The sequence below is a fragment of the Alosa pseudoharengus genome, unplaced genomic scaffold, assembly GCF_046254945.1.
Source record: "Alosa pseudoharengus isolate Yale_2024_CS ecotype anadromous, Long Island Sound unplaced genomic scaffold, YU_APseudo_1.1 YU_APseudo_1.1_scf_13, whole genome shotgun sequence".
Classification (NCBI taxonomy): domain Eukaryota; kingdom Metazoa; phylum Chordata; class Actinopteri; order Clupeiformes; family Clupeidae; genus Alosa; species Alosa pseudoharengus.
The window spans coordinates 32,621,296-32,638,867 of NW_027468598.1; the positions used below are offsets into that span (position 1 = coordinate 32,621,296).

The 17,572-nt window shown below is 43.8% G+C and overlaps 3 protein-coding genes across 3 annotated transcripts; 1 reads left to right on the forward strand and 2 right to left on the reverse strand.

The window, feature by feature from the left end:
- Positions 1 to 207: 207 nt before the first annotated feature.
- LOC143121257 (gap junction delta-2 protein) lies at positions 208 to 1,329 on the forward strand. Its single transcript, XM_076281628.1, has one exon. It carries the CDS (start codon positions 208 to 210, stop codon positions 1,327 to 1,329), a length of 1,122 nt encoding a protein of 373 aa, XP_076137743.1.
- Positions 1,330 to 3,180: 1,851 nt separating this feature from the next.
- On the reverse strand, positions 3,181 to 7,037 carry LOC143122069 (ras-related protein ORAB-1). The gene is made up of 6 exons (XM_076282864.1): positions 6,896 to 7,037; positions 6,256 to 6,328; positions 5,633 to 5,728; positions 4,889 to 4,984; positions 4,225 to 4,356; positions 3,181 to 4,000 (listed from the first exon to the last, which is right to left on the reverse strand). The coding sequence occupies exons 1-6, from the start codon at positions 6,910 to 6,912 to the stop codon at positions 3,782 to 3,784; spliced, it is 633 nt and encodes a 210-aa protein (XP_076138979.1). The 5' UTR covers positions 6,913 to 7,037; the 3' UTR covers positions 3,181 to 3,781.
- Positions 7,038 to 8,877: 1,840 nt separating this feature from the next.
- On the reverse strand, positions 8,878 to 15,914 carry LOC143122068 (uncharacterized). Its single transcript, XM_076282863.1, has 5 exons — positions 15,787 to 15,914; positions 13,259 to 13,454; positions 12,219 to 12,722; positions 11,996 to 12,049; positions 8,878 to 11,257 (listed from the first exon to the last, which is right to left on the reverse strand). Exons 2-5 carry the CDS (start codon positions 13,395 to 13,397, stop codon positions 10,719 to 10,721), a joined length of 1,236 nt encoding a protein of 411 aa, XP_076138978.1. The 5' UTR covers positions 13,398 to 13,454; positions 15,787 to 15,914; the 3' UTR covers positions 8,878 to 10,718.
- Between the last annotated feature and the right edge of the window lie 1,658 nt (positions 15,915 to 17,572).

The following is a 17,572-nucleotide window of genomic DNA, read 5'->3' on the forward strand; positions in this document are numbered from 1 at the left end:
TGTTCTAGCCTATAGTTTTAGTCATGCTACATCTGCGGCAGCCTGGGTAACGGTTAATCCTGTTGCCATTTTGTCTTTAATTAAATGTTCTTGATTGTTTTTGTTGATTTTTTTTTTAAAAACGGTATATTCCCCTCTTTGCCTGACTGTAGTGCTGCACTCTCCAGGTGTTTGGTGGTCAGCGGCAGTGGTCCCTCAGGTTGAGTGATGGGAGACTGGTCTATTCTCGGGCGCTTCCTCACAGAAGTGCAGAATCACTCCACGGTCATCGGCAAGATCTGGCTGACCATGCTGCTGATCTTCCGAATCCTGCTGGTGACGCTGGTGGGCGACGCCGTCTACAGCGACGAGCAGTCGAAGTTCACCTGCAACACGCTGCAGCCCGGTTGCAACAACGTCTGCTACGACACCTTCGCCCCGGTCTCGCACCTGCGCTTCTGGGTCTTCCAGATCGTCCTCGTCTCCACGCCGTCCATCTTCTACATCGTCTACGTGCTGCACAAGATCGCCAAGGACGACAAGCTGGAACTGGAGACGGTGCACGTGCAGAGCAAGCGGCCGGTCGGGGACTACCTGGGCCAGGTGGAGAGGGGCCAGGGGGGTCAACACTACGAGGAAGAGTGGGGCCCGCCCCAGGAGGATGAGTGTGCGGAGCAGAGCCTGCTGGATGAGGACTACAGGGAGGTGGGGAAGGACCCCACACAGCTGTCCAGCCAGGTCCTGCTCACATACATCGTCCACGTGGTACTGCGCTCGATCATGGAGATCACTTTCCTGGTGGGCCAGTACTACCTGTTCGGCTTCGAGGTGCCGCACCTGTTCCGCTGTGAGACCTACCCGTGCCCGACGCGCACCGATTGCTTCGTGTCGCGCGCCACCGAGAAGACCATCTTCCTCAACTTCATGTTCAGCATCAGCCTGGGCTGCTTCCTGCTCAACATCGTGGAGCTGCACTACCTGGGCTGGGTCTACATCTTCCGCGTGCTCTGCTCCGCCTGCTCCACGTGCTGCCGGCCTGAGAGGGGCCCCGCGGAGCGCATCAGCCTCTACGCTGACCACAACCCCCTGCTGCTGCAGCTCAAGCACTCGCTGCGCGGACACCTCATTCTGCAGAGCCCGGGGCCCGACGCCCAGGAGAAGGTCGGGGGTGGTGGGGGCGGGGGTGGCGGAGGCGGAGGCGGGCTGCTCGCCCACGCGCCGGCCATCTCATTCGAGACGGACTCCACGGTGGAGTGCACGTCCAAGCGGAGCCCGGAGGATAGGGAGCGCATGAGGGTCAAATTGGCCAACGTGGCCAAGCTGGGCCGGACCAAAAAGTCCTGGCTATGAGTCAGGACAAGCCCATCATGCTATCTACCCTCTCTACTCTCTGAGTGGAAGGTGTTTTGGTCAATATACAATTCTACAAGTCAGGATGCTCAAAACACAACAAACTCCTCGCATGGCAGCCTATGATTCCTCTGTGTATGACTGTGTGAGTGAACAGGTGAAAGTGAGGCATTACTTTGTAAAGCACTCTAAATACTCGGGGGAGAAAAAAAAGTGCAACATATTCAAAATGCTGTCCATCTACTAGTTCACCATACCAGGATAGACCTATCAGGACCTCGCTCCTCCCAAAGGGCATGATGTTTTAGTCAATATGTATGTTTCATATTGTTATATAACATCTTTGAAGAAACACATTTTGGGGACACACAAGAAAGAGAAACAACATCTGAAACAATCACTAACCATTTGTATCTGGAGCCATAAACAGTGCACAGAAACCAAATTCCACACTGGATGGAAATACAGTACATAGCTCCAACCAATTTTAAATAATTTTCAGCTCAACATTAATTTATATTGCATATTGACCTGGATAGCAGGTATTATTTGGCATCCCTTCGTTCACTTCTTAGCTACTTCTTGGTGAAATTGTAGTTAATCTTTAGTAATAACATGATTTTTGCTGTGTAATTTCAGGCATCATACACAAACACTATTTTAGTGCATAACTTGGCTGTGTAAGCTGTGTGGTACAAGTGAAGATTTAAACATTAGTTTTGGGCCAGTTTGACTGAATGTGAACATGTTTTGGAGTAAGCACTCATTTATATGTAATGTCGATCAGTTCTGACATAATGTTTGTTAATAACTATTTCTTACAAAACCTTTCTTGGGTGAACTATTGTGAAAGAATGATTGTTTTTATATAAATATTATAGATGTTCTTCATTCATATGAGAAAGCTTTTTGAATATTTCAGTGTTGCATAGGCCTGACTACATTTTCAAAAGCTTCACATTTTAGGGGCCAGTTTAAATGGCATGCAATAATTCTGAGAGAACAAGCAACAGCGACTGTGACATCATAGGTGTATGGTTGTACCAAACATAAATACACTAGTACTAGTCAACATAACACTTCACATGCAATTTATGAGAGGGCATTTGCCAGCATGTTACTTGCGTGAACTTGAATGACTGATAGAACTATCTGTAAGCTTGTGTTTGTTAAAAACCATTTTAGTGGTACTTTGAACAGGGAAGTGATAAAGGGAAAAGGAGTGAGTCAGAACGACGAGGAGAGGAAGAGTTTGGAGAGACTGTTGACACGAGTGAGAATTATAAGCAAGACTGAGAGGCTGAGAGACATCTCCTTTGAGGAAGACACTTCTCAGTAGACATATACCAAACGTAAGAGGTGGGTATTGAATGGGTTTTCATGGGTATTGAATGAATAATTCATGGGTATTGAATGAATAATGAAACTAGGGCTGGAATTCTACTGTCATGAAGAAATGTACACCCATTATACTCATAATAACTCATCTCGTTATTCAAACCCACACATTATATGTCATTTTCTAGCAGCCCACCAGAGAGCACTGTTTCATAAATTGGACACACATAGGTACAGCTAGACTGCTCTATCTGTTCATTGGTATGATCTAACATACCCTGGCGTACAGCAAGCACATTTGCTTGCATGGAACAGTGACTGTATGCTCACTGTCCTAGGCGTATGTGAACATTCACAACACTGCATGGCAAACAACTAAAGAAAAAAGCATATTTAAATAAGTAAACATTTCAAACGTATTCACTGAGGGTGCTACAGTCAGGAGATGTGCATTTCATGGAGTCACAAAAGAAAAAATTCAACCACTATACATCTCTATTGTTTAATCTCTGAGTACTTTTAATTAGTGCATTTTATAATAGCCTTTCATTCACTTGTATCACAAATTGTTTTGTTGCAACGTATAGCAAAATCAGAAGAGCAAAAGACAGCTTGAAGTATCTGCCACTGTCCTAAGAATAGCATATGAACTGCAGACAGACACCCCTTCCTTTTTTAATCAGTCTTTTGTGACATCTTATAAAAATCTGTATTAAACTTCACTGCAAAGAGAATAATGGGGACTATAACTTTACAATTTTAATGACCCAATTCCTGTGGAAGACATGGACTGGTGATGTCACTTAAGCCTTGTATTTCTTCAACATGTGTCATTGTACTGAATTATTAATATTCAATAAAAATGAATTCTGACGAAAGAAGACAACTTGAGCACTGCAACTGCCTTTTCTACAATGATACAACTATATCAGTCTTTTAAATTGCATTATGATGTATTGCCTAACAATGTGCACAAGTACTCACGGGTGGATGGATTGTTCACTTGAATAAAACATCAGAAGAATACAAACTACTTTCAAAATGGTCACACAGACAGTTCCTCTCTCACTCCTACCAAAAGCCAAAGTAAATGGATTGACTTTGTGGATCTCCATCAACAACAAGAGTTGGCCTCTTCTGCTTGCTTTTCTCCACCAGGCCAGAGGGGGGCACTGTTGATTTTCGAGCCCATCTTCACAGTCTCATTCTGTACACTCTCACTGCCAACCCTTTTCTGGATCTCAGAAGCCATGGTGAGGAAGGCCTTCTCCACATTGCTGGCATTCTTGGCGCTGGTTTCTAGAATCTGGATTTTGAGTGATGTGGCGAATTCCTGAAACCATTGGAGCAAGAAATAAGATGTTTTGAGTTCATGCGCTGCAAGTACAATGCTGTAGGGGGGTAGCAGCAACCATGGCTACCACAAGAGGACAAGGTTTAGCCTAATACAATAATTGTTGGCTGATACAAATTAAACAAATGAGCAAATGATCAAGTGAAATTAAATCTGTTTTCCCTCAACTTGTTTTTAGTGTTGTGTGAGCTCATTCCAAACACCTTTGCACTGCTGAAATCCACCACCTTTCTGGAGACCAGGTCGCATTTGTTGCCCACCAGCAGCTTGGAGACGTTTTCACAGGCGTAGCGGTCAATCTCCTCCAACCACTGTTTCACATTGTTGAAAGACTCCTGTTGCAACCAAGACGGCATGATGAAACCACTGTCTGATGTTTTCATTCAACATGTGCCGTGCCAAAATGAGTTGGATCATTTCTCATTGAATAGGCTGGGTAGGAGACCCAGCCACACAAGGAAACAATACTCCAATGTGGTGTCGTGACAGGCCTGGATGAGTTGACTCAGAGCAATCGGTCTACCTACAGAAGTGCCCTGTATCTTTGAAGAAACAAAGGGGCTTAGGGCGCTCAGGAGACTTCAGATAATTCCTCTGCGATGGGTGAAGTGAGAATCCAAAGAAAAAAGAAAAAAGAATTTGCAGAGGCACTCTGAGGTTGAAAAAGTATAAAAAGCCTTTTTATACTTTTTCAATCTCAGAGTGCCTCTGCAAATTCTTTTTTCTTTGCCCTGTATCTTTTTTCTCAAAGCCACAGCTGTTCTTTGGTTTACAGCTTACTTTAACTCAACCAGGTCTGTCATCAAACCACACTTGGAACACAATCCCCAGATTAGTCAGTGGGAGGAAACAGCACTGTCTGTGTACCTGGTCAGTAACATCGTATACGATGATGATCCCGTGTGCCCCTCTGTAGTAGCTGGAGGTGATGGTGCGGAATCGTTCCTGCCCGGCTGTGTCCCACTAACAGGCACAGAGGGAGGCAGAGGCTAAGCTTTGGGTTGGCCTCAGGCCCAGTTAATGTGTACCATCAAACACAGTTAAGTTAGTTATGCAGGAGAGTTTGCAGAGAATAGCTGACCTCCTGAAGATACAATGCATTGGCAGTATTTACATTTGCAAGACACCACAAGACGCCCCGAGGATTATGTCTCTCCTTACAAAATTACTGAAAGGTATTGTGATTCAGTGTTGTATAGTTAAGCAGTTCAAATGAGTACTACAAAAGCTCAAAGTAGTTAACCCTTAACTAAATCCAAACAAAAATGCTACTTGTAACCTCCGGCTCAGGACTTGATCATATTTACAGCTTGAAGTGAGAACAAGTGTTCCTTTTTTTTCCAGGGAAAAACAAGAAAATGATCCATTTGTCTACTCACATCATCTGTAGCCTAGCTACTCACAATCTGTAGCCTAGCTACTCCCATCACCTGTAGCCTAGCTACTCACAATCTGTAGCCTAGCTACTCCCATCATCTGTAGCCTAGCTACTCACAATCGGTAGCCTAGCTACTCCCATCATCTGTAGCCTAGCTACTCACAATCTGTAGCCTAGCTACTCCCATCACCTGTAGCCTAGCTACTCCCATCATCTGTAGCCTAGCTACTCACAATCTGTAGCTTGACTGTCTTGCCATCCATCTCGATGGTTCTGATCTTGAAGTCGACCCCGATGGTGCTGATGTAGCTCTCTGTGTAGGTGTCATCCTGTGTGGGCAGCATATTGAATTGAGTTAGACAGAGACACAGTATCAGCAGACTCTGGTCCAGATCTGCACCAGTACAGGACTAGTTCGATCTGATCAATTCAAGGTCCAGACTAGATCAGGGCAAGGTCAGGGCTAGATCAGGGTTAGGTCAGGACTAGATCAGGGCAAGGTCAGGACTAGATCAGGGCTAGATCAGGGCTAGGTCAGGACTAGGTCAGGGCTAGGTTAGGATTAGGTCAGGACTAGGTCAGGACTAGATCAGGGCTAGGTTAGGATTAGGTCAGGACTAGATCAGGGCTAGGTTAGGATTAGGTCAGGGCTAGATCAGGGCGAGGTTAGGATTAGATCAGGGCTAGATCATTTGACTTCCTAAAATGTTTTCAAATTAAGAATCTGCGTTATTGATGCATTTAAAAATACACCTCTAGCCTATTTCATAAGCCTGTACAAAACTCATTGGGTTCCTCAAACATCCTCTGAATACAGTACAGGCCAATGTAAGCAGAGAGTGGGAAATATGCCTACCGCAAACCGCAGAAGAAGACATGACTTGCCAACTCCTGAGTCTCCTATGAGAAGCAGCTTGAACAGGTAATCACTGTGAGACAAAGAAGACACAACCAACAATACATTTGAAAGTTGACAAGGAAACAATGACAGAATTCATTCAAATACATACACACATGCATGCAAGAAAGAGAGAGAGAGAGAGAATTAAGCCATTCAATGCACACAAATTATACACATAAGGTAGGCAGGTGATACAGATATGGATATATTGGTACCACTGATAGTTATTGGTTTCACCATCACACACCAGAAGTGTTTGTCTGCTGAAAACAAAACAGCAGTGTCTCAAGGCAAGCATACCATCAGATCATATTACCAGAGTCGAGGCCTTCCCCATAGCTCACACAACATGTCAGGATTCATTCTATCACACAAATACCAGATGACATTAAGTATCCCACAAAGAGAGAAAAGACAACTTGGCCTTACATTACAGAACCTTGGTTTTCTGAGTTTTCAAGAGAAAGGAATGGAACAAAGTCTCATCGACAGTGTCAGCTATCAAAGAGCAGCACGATGCGCTAAGCTTTCCCCCACATCCACTGACACTTGACACAGGAAGTGGACTTTAAAAAGACACCCGTGTTGCACTTACTACTCTGGAGTCATCATAAAGTCCAGGGCTCTCCGAGGTCTCCTGCAGTGGCTCTCTTCTGTCTGAGGGCTTGTGTGTTGTTGTGCTTGTCAGTTGCTGAGGTGTGGAGTCGGACAGGGAGCTCTGGGAATGGTCAGCCCAGAAGCAGGTCCCATCATTTATTCAAAAGCACTGATCAGATTACAAAAGTGGACGTTACCTGTTTCTTAAAGGCACAGGGTTGCTCTGACGCCTGCAGGTACGATGACTGAGGGCTGTCTGAGGGAAGATACAACTCCATAGTGAAGTGGTCTCTCACACAGGGAATGTGATCCATTGGCTAGTTTATCGATTGGACATTTGGAAGAGATTGGAATTTCAAAAACAACCAACGGGGAAATAGTTTTAATTGCAAATTCATATTTGCATTCAGAATATCGACACATACAGACACAGACAGACACATGCCCTTTGACTGAATGGATGACCCGTGAATGGATGAAATAAATGAGATGCAGTACTCAGGCCAGAGACCACAAGTGTTTTCTGTCAGAAAAGATTCCGAAACCATTTTGATCAGATGAACATCCACAGGTTAGTTAACTTTGAAACAAATTAACTTGACAAAGTAATTAAAACATACAACAGTGGCAATAATGGTTCTTATTGCACCTGACCGCTTAACTTGTGTTAGACCACTTCAAATTACTCCAAACTATAACGGCACTTCAAACCTCTGCTAAGGCCAAATGCAAGTGCCTCCCAATGCTGAGGTGGAACTAAATTCATGGATCTGGCCTGTGATAAGGTCCGGTCCCATATTTAACGCTGCAGCTTCCCCACAGGTTTAATGAAAATAAGGCAAGTAGTTTTAGTGTTACCTTCCTTACAGACAAACTGAAATGAAATCTACTGAAAACATAACCTTCTTGATGGAGGTAATTCATTGATTTCACACTGACATTCGTACAAAACATGTATTTCATATCAAAGTGCCTTTTAGAATCATTGCAACTTCAGTGGAAATTTGTGCTCCAAAATATACTTTACATGCTATGATTGATGGCGGTTATGGTGACGCCATTTTGGTCACGGGTACACAAGCTAAGAATGTACCAAGTGGATATGACTTTTCTCTCTCTCCACTGTTGGCCAAGGGCGTCTGAAAACAGCTCTGCAGCCCTTTGTGCTGTTTGGAAAAGGCTAAGCAATGCTGTGTTAGTAAATCTGATTATTCCACAGGAACACGGCTGCTTCTGCTGTTTGGACATTAAAGAGGGAAAGAGTCTTCAGGGACCCTGGGTGAATTAACACTGTCAGAACACACTGGGCCACCTACTTTGCCTGACTCAACTGAACAAGGTCTTAACACTAAGTCCTTGAGTTTCAGTTGCAGGACAATAAACAAAGTCCAGCTCTGTGCCATCTGGAGGAGTGTATGTATACACTAAAGACCTCCAGTGACCACAGGTCTAAACCAAAGTTCCTATTTAATAGGAAACAGTGACCACAGGTCTAAACCAAAGCTCCTATCTAAACCAAAGCTCCCATTTAATAGGGAACAGTGACCACAGGTCTAAACCAAAGCTCCTATCTAAACCAAAGCTCCTATTTAATAGGAAACAGTGACCACAGGTCTAAACCAAAGCTCCTATCTAAACCAAAGCTCCCATTTAATAGGGAACAGTGACCACAGGTCTAAACCAAAGCTCCTATCTAAACCAAAGCTCCTATTTAATAGGAAACAGTGACCACAGGTCTAAACCAAAGCTCCTATTTAATAGGAAACAGTGACCACAGGTCTAAACCAAAGCTCCTATTTAATAGGAAACAGTGCAGTTGCATTTGTTAATGATGAGTAAATGTAATAAATTATATTCATATACATTTGACATACAGATTCTATATTCAGTAAAATATGAATATTTTCAGTGACACTGCACAGGGAATGTAGAGCAGCAATAGGGCATAGAAAAGATCTAGAGGTTCATCAGTACAGGGCGCTTGTTTGGTGGAAAGGCATTTATTTTCACCCCCCCCTTAACTGAAGTCACAAAGTTGTCATTGCAATAGCATTTTCTGTTAATACAAGTATGACAATAGTCCTGTTAGAAATAAAATGGAAAGGATGTTAGTTCAAGTTGATCAAAATAAAAACATACAAATAAATCATCTGATGCTTGGAATTCCATAAGTTGCGATAAATAAGGAAAGGAACAGGTTTCAGGTACAGCACTCCCGATTCAAACAACACTTAACTTAAATTCGACTAAATTGGTCATCTTATTAACTGTACATGAGGCTGCAAACAGACACAGCCACACATCACCTGGGAGGCAATGCAGAGAACCATCCACCTGCTGCTGTTACCCTGGAGGAACAGAAAGTGATGTATGAGGAAACAGCACACTGACTGGAAACAGCAGCCAATCAGCAGTCTGCCACGAAGGGTTACATGTGTTGGCTGTCTGACATTGGCTGCGGTTGGAGAGCCTTTTTTGCTAAAAAAAAGGTTTCGAATGGAGTGAAATTACCCTGAGGTATCTCAGTGGCAGCCATTGTAAGAGCTGGTCAAATACTCCAAATGCTAAAGACAGGGAGTGCCTTTCTTATCTCCTTTAGCCATAGGGTTCACTGGACCATCCTTTACAAAAGGAAACGATAACATCATCCCACAATTCATTGCAACAACAACACTTAAAGACCCAAGTCAATAACATCCGCCACACAATGACATAGCTTAGTGGAAGTGGGACCGGATTCTCTTTGCACTGGGGCTGTCTTGATGAATTGTCCTTCACATCTGCCGGTGACCTCATGGTTTCCATCGAGGTTAAGGAAAAGTGGACAGGCAAGGTCACAGGATATATTTTTCTTGACTATCCAACCGCAGCCAAGTCTATATCAAGTCTCAAGTTTACACCACTAAAGCTTATGTGTCAGGTGATCCACAGTATTTAAATAAAGTTATCTAGCAGGATTCCTGAAGGGCTTACAGACTGATCTCAGTACAGTGCATGTACACATCGCTACATTTCTACCTTTTATGTTTGGAGCAACTGGCTGCCAACATATGCACCATAAAGGGAGAGAGAATATAGTTATATGTGTGTCCATGACATAGAAGATTTAATAAAATCAAGTTGGAGAAATTCTTTCTTTAGCAGTCTAGTGTACGTGGGGTTGAATCTCCCATGAATACGCCTTCATCTTGTTCCACAACTCTTTCATCTTCTCACCAACGTCCCCTATAAACTTTCCACAATATACAAATCTCCACTGCATAGTCAATATGGTGGCCGACATTTGCTCTTTTCTGTTGTACAGACACCGCTGTACACACGCTGCCAGTCTGTTTGTTTACAGTCTAAAATCAATACTGTCCGTAGGTTTTCTGTTCAAATGTCCATGATTATATTTCTGTGCTTTCATGATTAAGTGAGGTTTGCGACTGTGAACTAAAGCACAACCAGTGACATGAAATAACAGGATGGATGAAGACATACGGTATCTATGGAAGATTTAGTCAAATAAAATAAAATATCACTTAAAATATCTCAGAATTTGAGAGTGAATTTGGCGATTTAAAAAAAGAATTCAGATCTAGTAAAAGAACTCTCATGTCTCTGAACTATCCCAGTGTTTCCATGACAACAAATATTCTCAGTTAAGTACCTTTTAAATCTCTTTTACCATTTATAACACAAGGCAAAAAAAACAAAAACAAAAAAAACCTCCACACTCAATTGCATCTTTTCAGCCACAACCATTTTTGACGAGGAAAAAACGTGAAGAGGGTGTCCCAGGAACCTCCCTTGGTGCCCTGGTGCATGATGGGAAAAGCTCAGGGCAGGAGCGGGCGTCCGTTGAGCTTGTCCTGCATGAGCGTGAGCGCGCCGGTGGTGAAGTCGCGCAGCACGTGGAGAGCGTCGCGCTGCAGCTGCAGGGAGTCGCGCACAAAGGCCTGCTGCGTCTCCACCAGCTGCTGCACGGACTCGGACATGGCCTCCAGCGAGCGCGAGATTGAGCCCATGAGGGCCGTGGACGCCTGCTGCTCCTGGAGGCTCAGCGACGCGCTGTGGGCCAGCTGCTCGTGCAGGGGGCCGCTACTCGGCTGCGGCAGCGGCACGGTGGAGGAGGACGGCGCCGCTGTCGCGGTCGAGGCCGGCTGGGGGGTAGAGGCCGCGGGCGCAGCAGGGGGAGACGAGCCCGAGACGGAGGGGGTGGAGGGGGGGCCCAGCGAGGAGCCGTTGAGGCCCCGGTGGCCAGAGTCGGGGCGGGGGCGCTCCAGGTCGACTGGGGGGGGCCCGGGAAGGGAGGTGTCCAAGAAGGCCGGACCTCGCTCACGCCCTAACTGGCTGTCATCGTACTTCAGCAGGCTATCTGCAAGACACACACACACACACACAGTCCATGCTTTTACAAAGCTACACCAAACTAAAACAATATACAGTATACAGTGGTTATGATTCTTGGCAGACGCTTTTGTCCACAAAGTCACAAACAATAACAACAACATAAATTATCATAATAAATTACCAGTTCAAAATAGTCATATAGCCTACATAAAAACACTAATGGTAATAGTATTAGACAAAATCATTTTAACAGATTCATAACAAAAGCAATCATCACAATAACATCAGCCATGACTCTAATTAGTTAGTAGTTAAAGGAGAAACCCGGCAAGTTATCACATAGATCTCCGTTTCTCGAGGTCACTGAGTACTGTCAGTACAAAAAAACTCCGGAAACAATAGGTTTTACCAGGCAGCTACAGCGCTTCACTCTGGGGCCATGGAAATGGGAGCTCACAGACATACCCAGAGTGTAGCGCTGTAGCTCACAGACATACCCAGAGTGTAGCATTGTAGCTCACAGACATACCCAGAGTGCAGTGCTGTAGCTGCCTGGCAGCGTTAGCTGCTGGCTGTAGCAACTCGAGCTAGCTAAAACCCATTGTTTTCATTTTTTTTTTTTACTACCAACGGAACTCTATGACCTCGAGAAACGGAGATCTACGTGAAAACTTGCTGGATTTCTCCTTTCACAGGGTTCTGTACAAGTCCAAACACTCCAGTCCAAGAATATTCAGAAGAGCCTTTTACTGCTGCGCTTTACCTTCCATATCTGGAGACTCAAACTGGAAGTCAGTCAAAGGATGTGGGGAGTTCCCTGCAGAGAGAGAAGACAGATAAATGTTAATGCTAATTAACATTGTTAACATAATGCAGAAATCATATTCAGTGTTTATGCACTTATTCAGGTGGGCACTTGGACCCAATCGTGGTATGGACACTGTAGTAATATCCGTAAGGGACTAGCACTAGTCCTCAGCACTCACGTGTGTACATCATGTCTGTGGGCAGGCCCAGATCGTTCTTGGTTGGCATGGCAGAGAGCGGCGCAGCCATCACCATGGTGACGGGTGGAGGCGGTGGAGGAGGTGGCTGGGGCGGGGGGGCGGGCAGCAGCATCCTTGTCCTGCCGGACGTGGTGGCTCTCTGGCGCAGGGGCATCACAGGGCCCATGGAATCGTCGTCACCGTCGTCGCCCTCCCCGAACGGGGCACCGTAGGGATGCGGATCGGCGGAGCCCGGGGTGGGCATCTGCAGGATCTGGTGCACCATGGCCTCGATGGGCGAGAGGTCGCGCGCCACGCGGGCCGAAGAGGCCCCCGACGCGCGCATGGCCGCCACTTTGCGCTTGGTGTCGCACTTGAGGTCCGACCACTTCTTGATGATCTCCAGGATCTCGCGCGGGCACTCGCTGATCTCGTTGATGCTGGCCGTGATGGCGGCCCACGTGCGCTTCTTCACGTCCGACGACACGCCGCGGTTAAACTTGCCTGAGGGAGGAGAGAGAGAAAACAGAAAAAAGGAAAGAAAAGAAGAAAGAGAGAGTTGGAGAAAAAAACATTAACACAGAGAAATGGGAAGAGATAAATAAAGACCGGCAGAGATAGTAAATCGGACATTACGTCAACTCCCATATCAAAAAGACTCATAACTGCTCTGAATTGTTACCTGTTGGATATCTCATTAACCACTATGGAGTAAAACTTGTGTCGCTTGAAATGAATCTGAATTTGTATTTGAAAAGCTAAATTTGAGCCACACACATGAATGCACAGAGAGACAAAGAGAGTTATTTTAAGGTTATGAGTTTCGTAATAATATGATTATACTCAAATAATATCCACTTATAACCTCTTTAGTCACTGTACGTCACAATAGCTGTAGGTTAATTACTGGACAAGCTGGACAAGTTAAATTTCAACAGGATAATACTTGGAATGTGTCTCTGAGCATGCAGCTCTCCTGCAGTGACCTTGCCCTGAAGGTCAGTTCAAAGGGTCCGTATGTGTCGGGAAAAGACTCTTACCTACGAGGATGTGGCGGTTCCGCCTGACTTCACTGAGCATCAGCTGCACCTCCTCGAAGGAGAAGCGGGACTTCCTCCTCTTGAAGCGCACTCCTCCTGCGCCCCCTCTCCCTGTGCGGACGTAGGGGTACCCTGACATTGTGTCCGGTGCCTGTCCCCTTCAGCACACACGGTGGACAGCCGCACTGGGCAAAACCTGGGCAGAGAATTTAAAAAAAATGTACCGAGGTCAATAGCAGGTATATGAGTATGTGTGTTTTGTTACCTGGTTAACGTCTGAGGAAGGGCTTGCCCCAAAACGTCACGTCATTAAATATTTGCTTGGGAGCTACTTCTGTTGTGCGGACTTTATCGTTTTAACAGGTCAGTAGCGCCAAGCAGATAATTTCCAGGGTCGTATCAAAGAATAAGAAATAAATAAACTGGTGCATCGGCACTTAATATGCTGTACCAAATTCAGATGAATTTATTAAAGTTTGACATGGCAGGGAGAGGCCGCATAAAAACATTGTTTTTAAAACAGCGTAATCTGAATTGAGTCAAGCGGGGGGAAATAGCAAAATCAGGAAATGAAAAGAAAACAAAACTACAATAAAGTGAATTCACAAACCAGCTAAAAAGCTCTACAGAGCTCATGTCTTTTTTGACACTACATATTCCCCACGATGACATGCAGGACAAGGGGCTGCAGGCAGCAAATTATGTAGGGGGAAGAAATGTCCTTTAATCCATTAGTGAGGGTGCCTAGATGTGCCCAGATTAAAGGTGGACACTGCTGATGTGTGGTCCAGAGATGGTTGGAGACGGAGAGGGAATGTTGTCCTCTCTCCTGGCACTGCTAAGGAAAACGCATGCCCCCAGGTATCACGACATTCTCAGGGTCCTAACCAAAATGGAGAGAGATGAAGTATTGTATCTGTGCTGTACTGACACTTATTCAAATGCTGTAGATCAGGGGTCTCCAACAGGTAGCTTGAGAGCTACCAGTAGCTCCCCACCTGTTTCTAAGTAGCTCTCCAAAAGGTTTGAGGAAGATGTTCAAACATCTGATAACCCAGTCACTTGGGAAACATGTTAAAATTCCATGAAATAAAATTCACAGTCTACAAAGAGAGAAGGTAAAGGAGTTAAAAGGAACCTTTAAAAAGAATACAAATCTTATTCAGCAGTTTTGGGTGGAGATCAGCTATGTGGATACATGGCATGCTAGGCTACTACCAACATAAAAGCTCACGGCCATGTCCATTTTGTCAAAGTAGCTCTCGGAGGAAAAAAGGCTCTCGGACATGTCCATTTTGTCAAAGTATTTTCTCGGAGGAAAAAATGTTGGAGACCCCTGCTGTAGGCCGAGTAACATACAGTATCCTCTGTTCAATGGCAACACTTGGGGTGCCTTAATTCATACAGCATTGCATACATTTTTATTATGATATTCATGTTATTTTTATTATGATATGCATTTTTATAATTCTGTGTTTGTAGAGTCTTGATGTGTTATTCAATCTGGTATGTTTATACTTTACACATCTGTCTCGTTCCATCTTATTGCCTGAATGGACAATATATTGGGATTAACGTTATGGGATTATATTTGAATTGCATATCCTGTGTGTACTAACATGTTTAACGTCACGACACATCTAACTGCACATGTAACTGACGTTGATATATTCGAGGAAGTTGCACTGTTTGAAACAATTACATGTGTACATAACATTGCTTTCAGGATTAATCAAGCACATATGTAACGCCTGGACCTATCTACTTTTGTCTGCGTTACTGTCATGACCTTCGGTCATTCACAAAATCAAAACGAGAAACTGTTTTGAGTCTCACTTCCACGGTGTCACGACGTAATGTTAACGTGAATCTTGTGGATTGATCTATGGGATTGATGCGTGAAAAGCTGCGTAATTGCTCCCCATCAAAACGGTATTCTTTAGTAAACTGTATATTCCCATGTGCAGGTGATGCTTTTTAAAAAGACAGACGGGTTATTCGCAAACATTAGATCAACGCGGTTTTTGATTCATTGGTGCCTTCTTCTTTAAATTAACCATTACTACTAATTGCTAATGCTTCCTGGTTCTTTGTTGTCCTGTCGGTGTTCCCTATTGCTAGCTGTGATGTACGTGCAAGCAGCCGATGGAACAGAGTCGACCCTACGCCATCGTAGATTTGTGTCGAAGGCGGAAATCACAAGTCTGGGCTTCTGGAAGACAAAAAGTACGCTACGAATCGCTGTAGAAAATGCAAAATTGATCACGAATTCGATGTTCATTCGAGTTGGTTGCAGTCGAATGCAAACCGCCCATCGCTAAACACAGTGTTTTAGAACATTAGACGGGCACATCGAACTCATTAGCTGGCTAACGAAAGCCATGATGTGATGTCTTTGTCGCTAGCTAGCTAGCAACATTTTCCCAAAATGTGCGTACCACATCGAATATATTCACAGTAGTTAGATCGCCACAGAACAAAGAAACATTCAACTTTTAGGTTCAAGTTGTTCTGTTTACTGTACTCACGCGTAAATCCCGATGTAGTCACGAATAATGTCAGTCTGTCGTCAGTGTATTCCTATGATTCAACCCGAGAAACTTCGTAGCGCAAAGAACCCCTGCGTTGCGCAGGCTCAACTACGCGCCCATCAGCGCAGAAACTACGAAATCACCCTATAATACGGGTTTTGGCAAAGTGCCCTCAATGCTCAAGGGACTGCATGCTCACTTTACGAACTTCTCTATGGCAGAAACCCACAAATCCTATTTCTGAAGGCCATTTTCATTCACTTTTATTCTCACTGTAGGTGTTGCCCAACTCTTGATTTATGTAGCTTACTGTATTGTATACAGTTATTACTATTGTAGCTTATTGTAAGGCCTACAGTACTGTTGCACATGATTGTATGGGTTCTCCAGTTGACTTTTCAATCTTGTTCAAGATTTTTTCCATTCATTGTCAACACAGGACTTACTCAGTTAGACATCTGTGCTTATTTTAAAATGGATATAGTGAGTTTAATGCAGTAACCTACATATTGTATTCAATACACAATGCATAAGTATTTTTTTTGTATTTATGCAATTACTTTTTCTGTTTATGTTTAAGGAAACAAAATAAATGAAGGATGTTCATTTATTTAGATGAAAAATGACATATTTCAACAGAAAATGACTTGCACACAAATACAATTTCTTTTATTGCAGATCATATCAAAAACATTCGCAAATGAAAAGGAAATATTAATATCAATTTAAAAAACTTTTGCTAACAAGCAAAATAGGCCTCTTAAGGAGAGAAAAAAAGTCCACCCATTTTAAAGAATATTTACAATGAAACTGTAGACCAACACCCTGTGGCCACATTTAGACATGATTTAATTACGTAAAACCAAACCAATGCAGTCACTCAGCAGATACAATGAGGAATCACATGTGAGTGATGGTACCAGAGATAAGTTATTGGATCACTCCTCCAATTTACCGTGTGGTGTCAATTTTTACAGTTATCAGATAGCTACCAAGCGTATTTACACGTACAGAAAATGTATTGAAAATAATATGAAAACATGGAACTGCAATGTTTACGACAGCTATGTAAATGTGGGTGCAAACATTTTTTTTCTCAGAGAAAGGTGACAAACAGTAGCCTAATGGCCTCCTTACACCAATTTGGGAAAGATTCTTGACAAATTGTAGTCTTTGAGGTAAAGCTTGAATGGGGGGCATTAGTTAAAAGACTAATTTTTCAAGAATCTTTCCCAAATCTTGTCAAAGTTGTTTGGTGTAAGTCGGCCATTAGTTGTTTGAATATTCATCTAAATCAATATTGTCTCTCATCTTTGTAGAGGCGTGGGAGCCAGGCTGCAAGTAACCCTGATTCACTGTTTCACTGTTTCAAACTGAACCAAGACTTTATCTTACCACAGCCAGAAATGGGAGCCATGTATTTGTTTGGCCTTAATTAAAACCACTCTGCAATGTGACTGCAGGTTAATAGACATCTTAGGAATCAGTCTTCAGCAGGCAATGAAATACAGAAGCACATGTGACAGACAGAAAGGAAGGGATTGTCAAGACTGATGTTAGCAAATCAGCTGTTAGTTTGGTATGATGTCACTGTCATGTTCATGTCTAGTAGAGTTTAGCTTACACACAGCACAAAAATGACGAGTCTAGGGTATGATCTTGTCTACTGCAAAGAGGAGTAATTCTGTTGACTGGACTTAATGGAAAGGGCACATGATAGGCCCCCTAGACTGAACAAGAGCACAGTGAAGAGAGATCACGGTGCATTTCACACAACCAGAGG

What these genes read in the sequence shown, in the direction of transcription:
- LOC143121257 (XM_076281628.1), top strand. Translation starts at nt 208, where the DNA reads ATGGGAGACTGGTCTATTCTCGGGCGCTTCCTCACAGAAGTGCAGAAT.
- LOC143122069 (XM_076282864.1), bottom strand. An exon ending in TATACGATGTTACTGACCAG is followed by an intron (nt 4,357 to 4,888) that starts GTACACAGACAG and finishes TGGTTGCAACAG; the next exon opens with GAGTCTTTCAACAATGTGAA. An exon ending in TGGATTTCAGCAGTGCAAAG is followed by an intron (nt 4,001 to 4,224) that starts GTGTTTGGAATG and finishes CAATGGTTTCAG; the next exon opens with GAATTCGCCACATCACTCAA.
- LOC143122068 (XM_076282863.1), bottom strand. Translation starts at nt 13,397, where the DNA reads ATGTCAGGGTACCCCTACGTCCGCACAGGGAGAGGGGGCGCAGGAGGA. An exon ending in GAACCGCCACATCCTCGTAG is followed by an intron (nt 12,723 to 13,258) that starts GTAAGAGTCTTT and finishes CTCCTCCCTCAG; the next exon opens with GCAAGTTTAACCGCGGCGTG. An exon ending in TGAGTCTCCAGATATGGAAG is followed by an intron (nt 11,258 to 11,995) that starts GTAAAGCGCAGC and finishes TGTGTCTTGCAG; the next exon opens with ATAGCCTGCTGAAGTACGAT.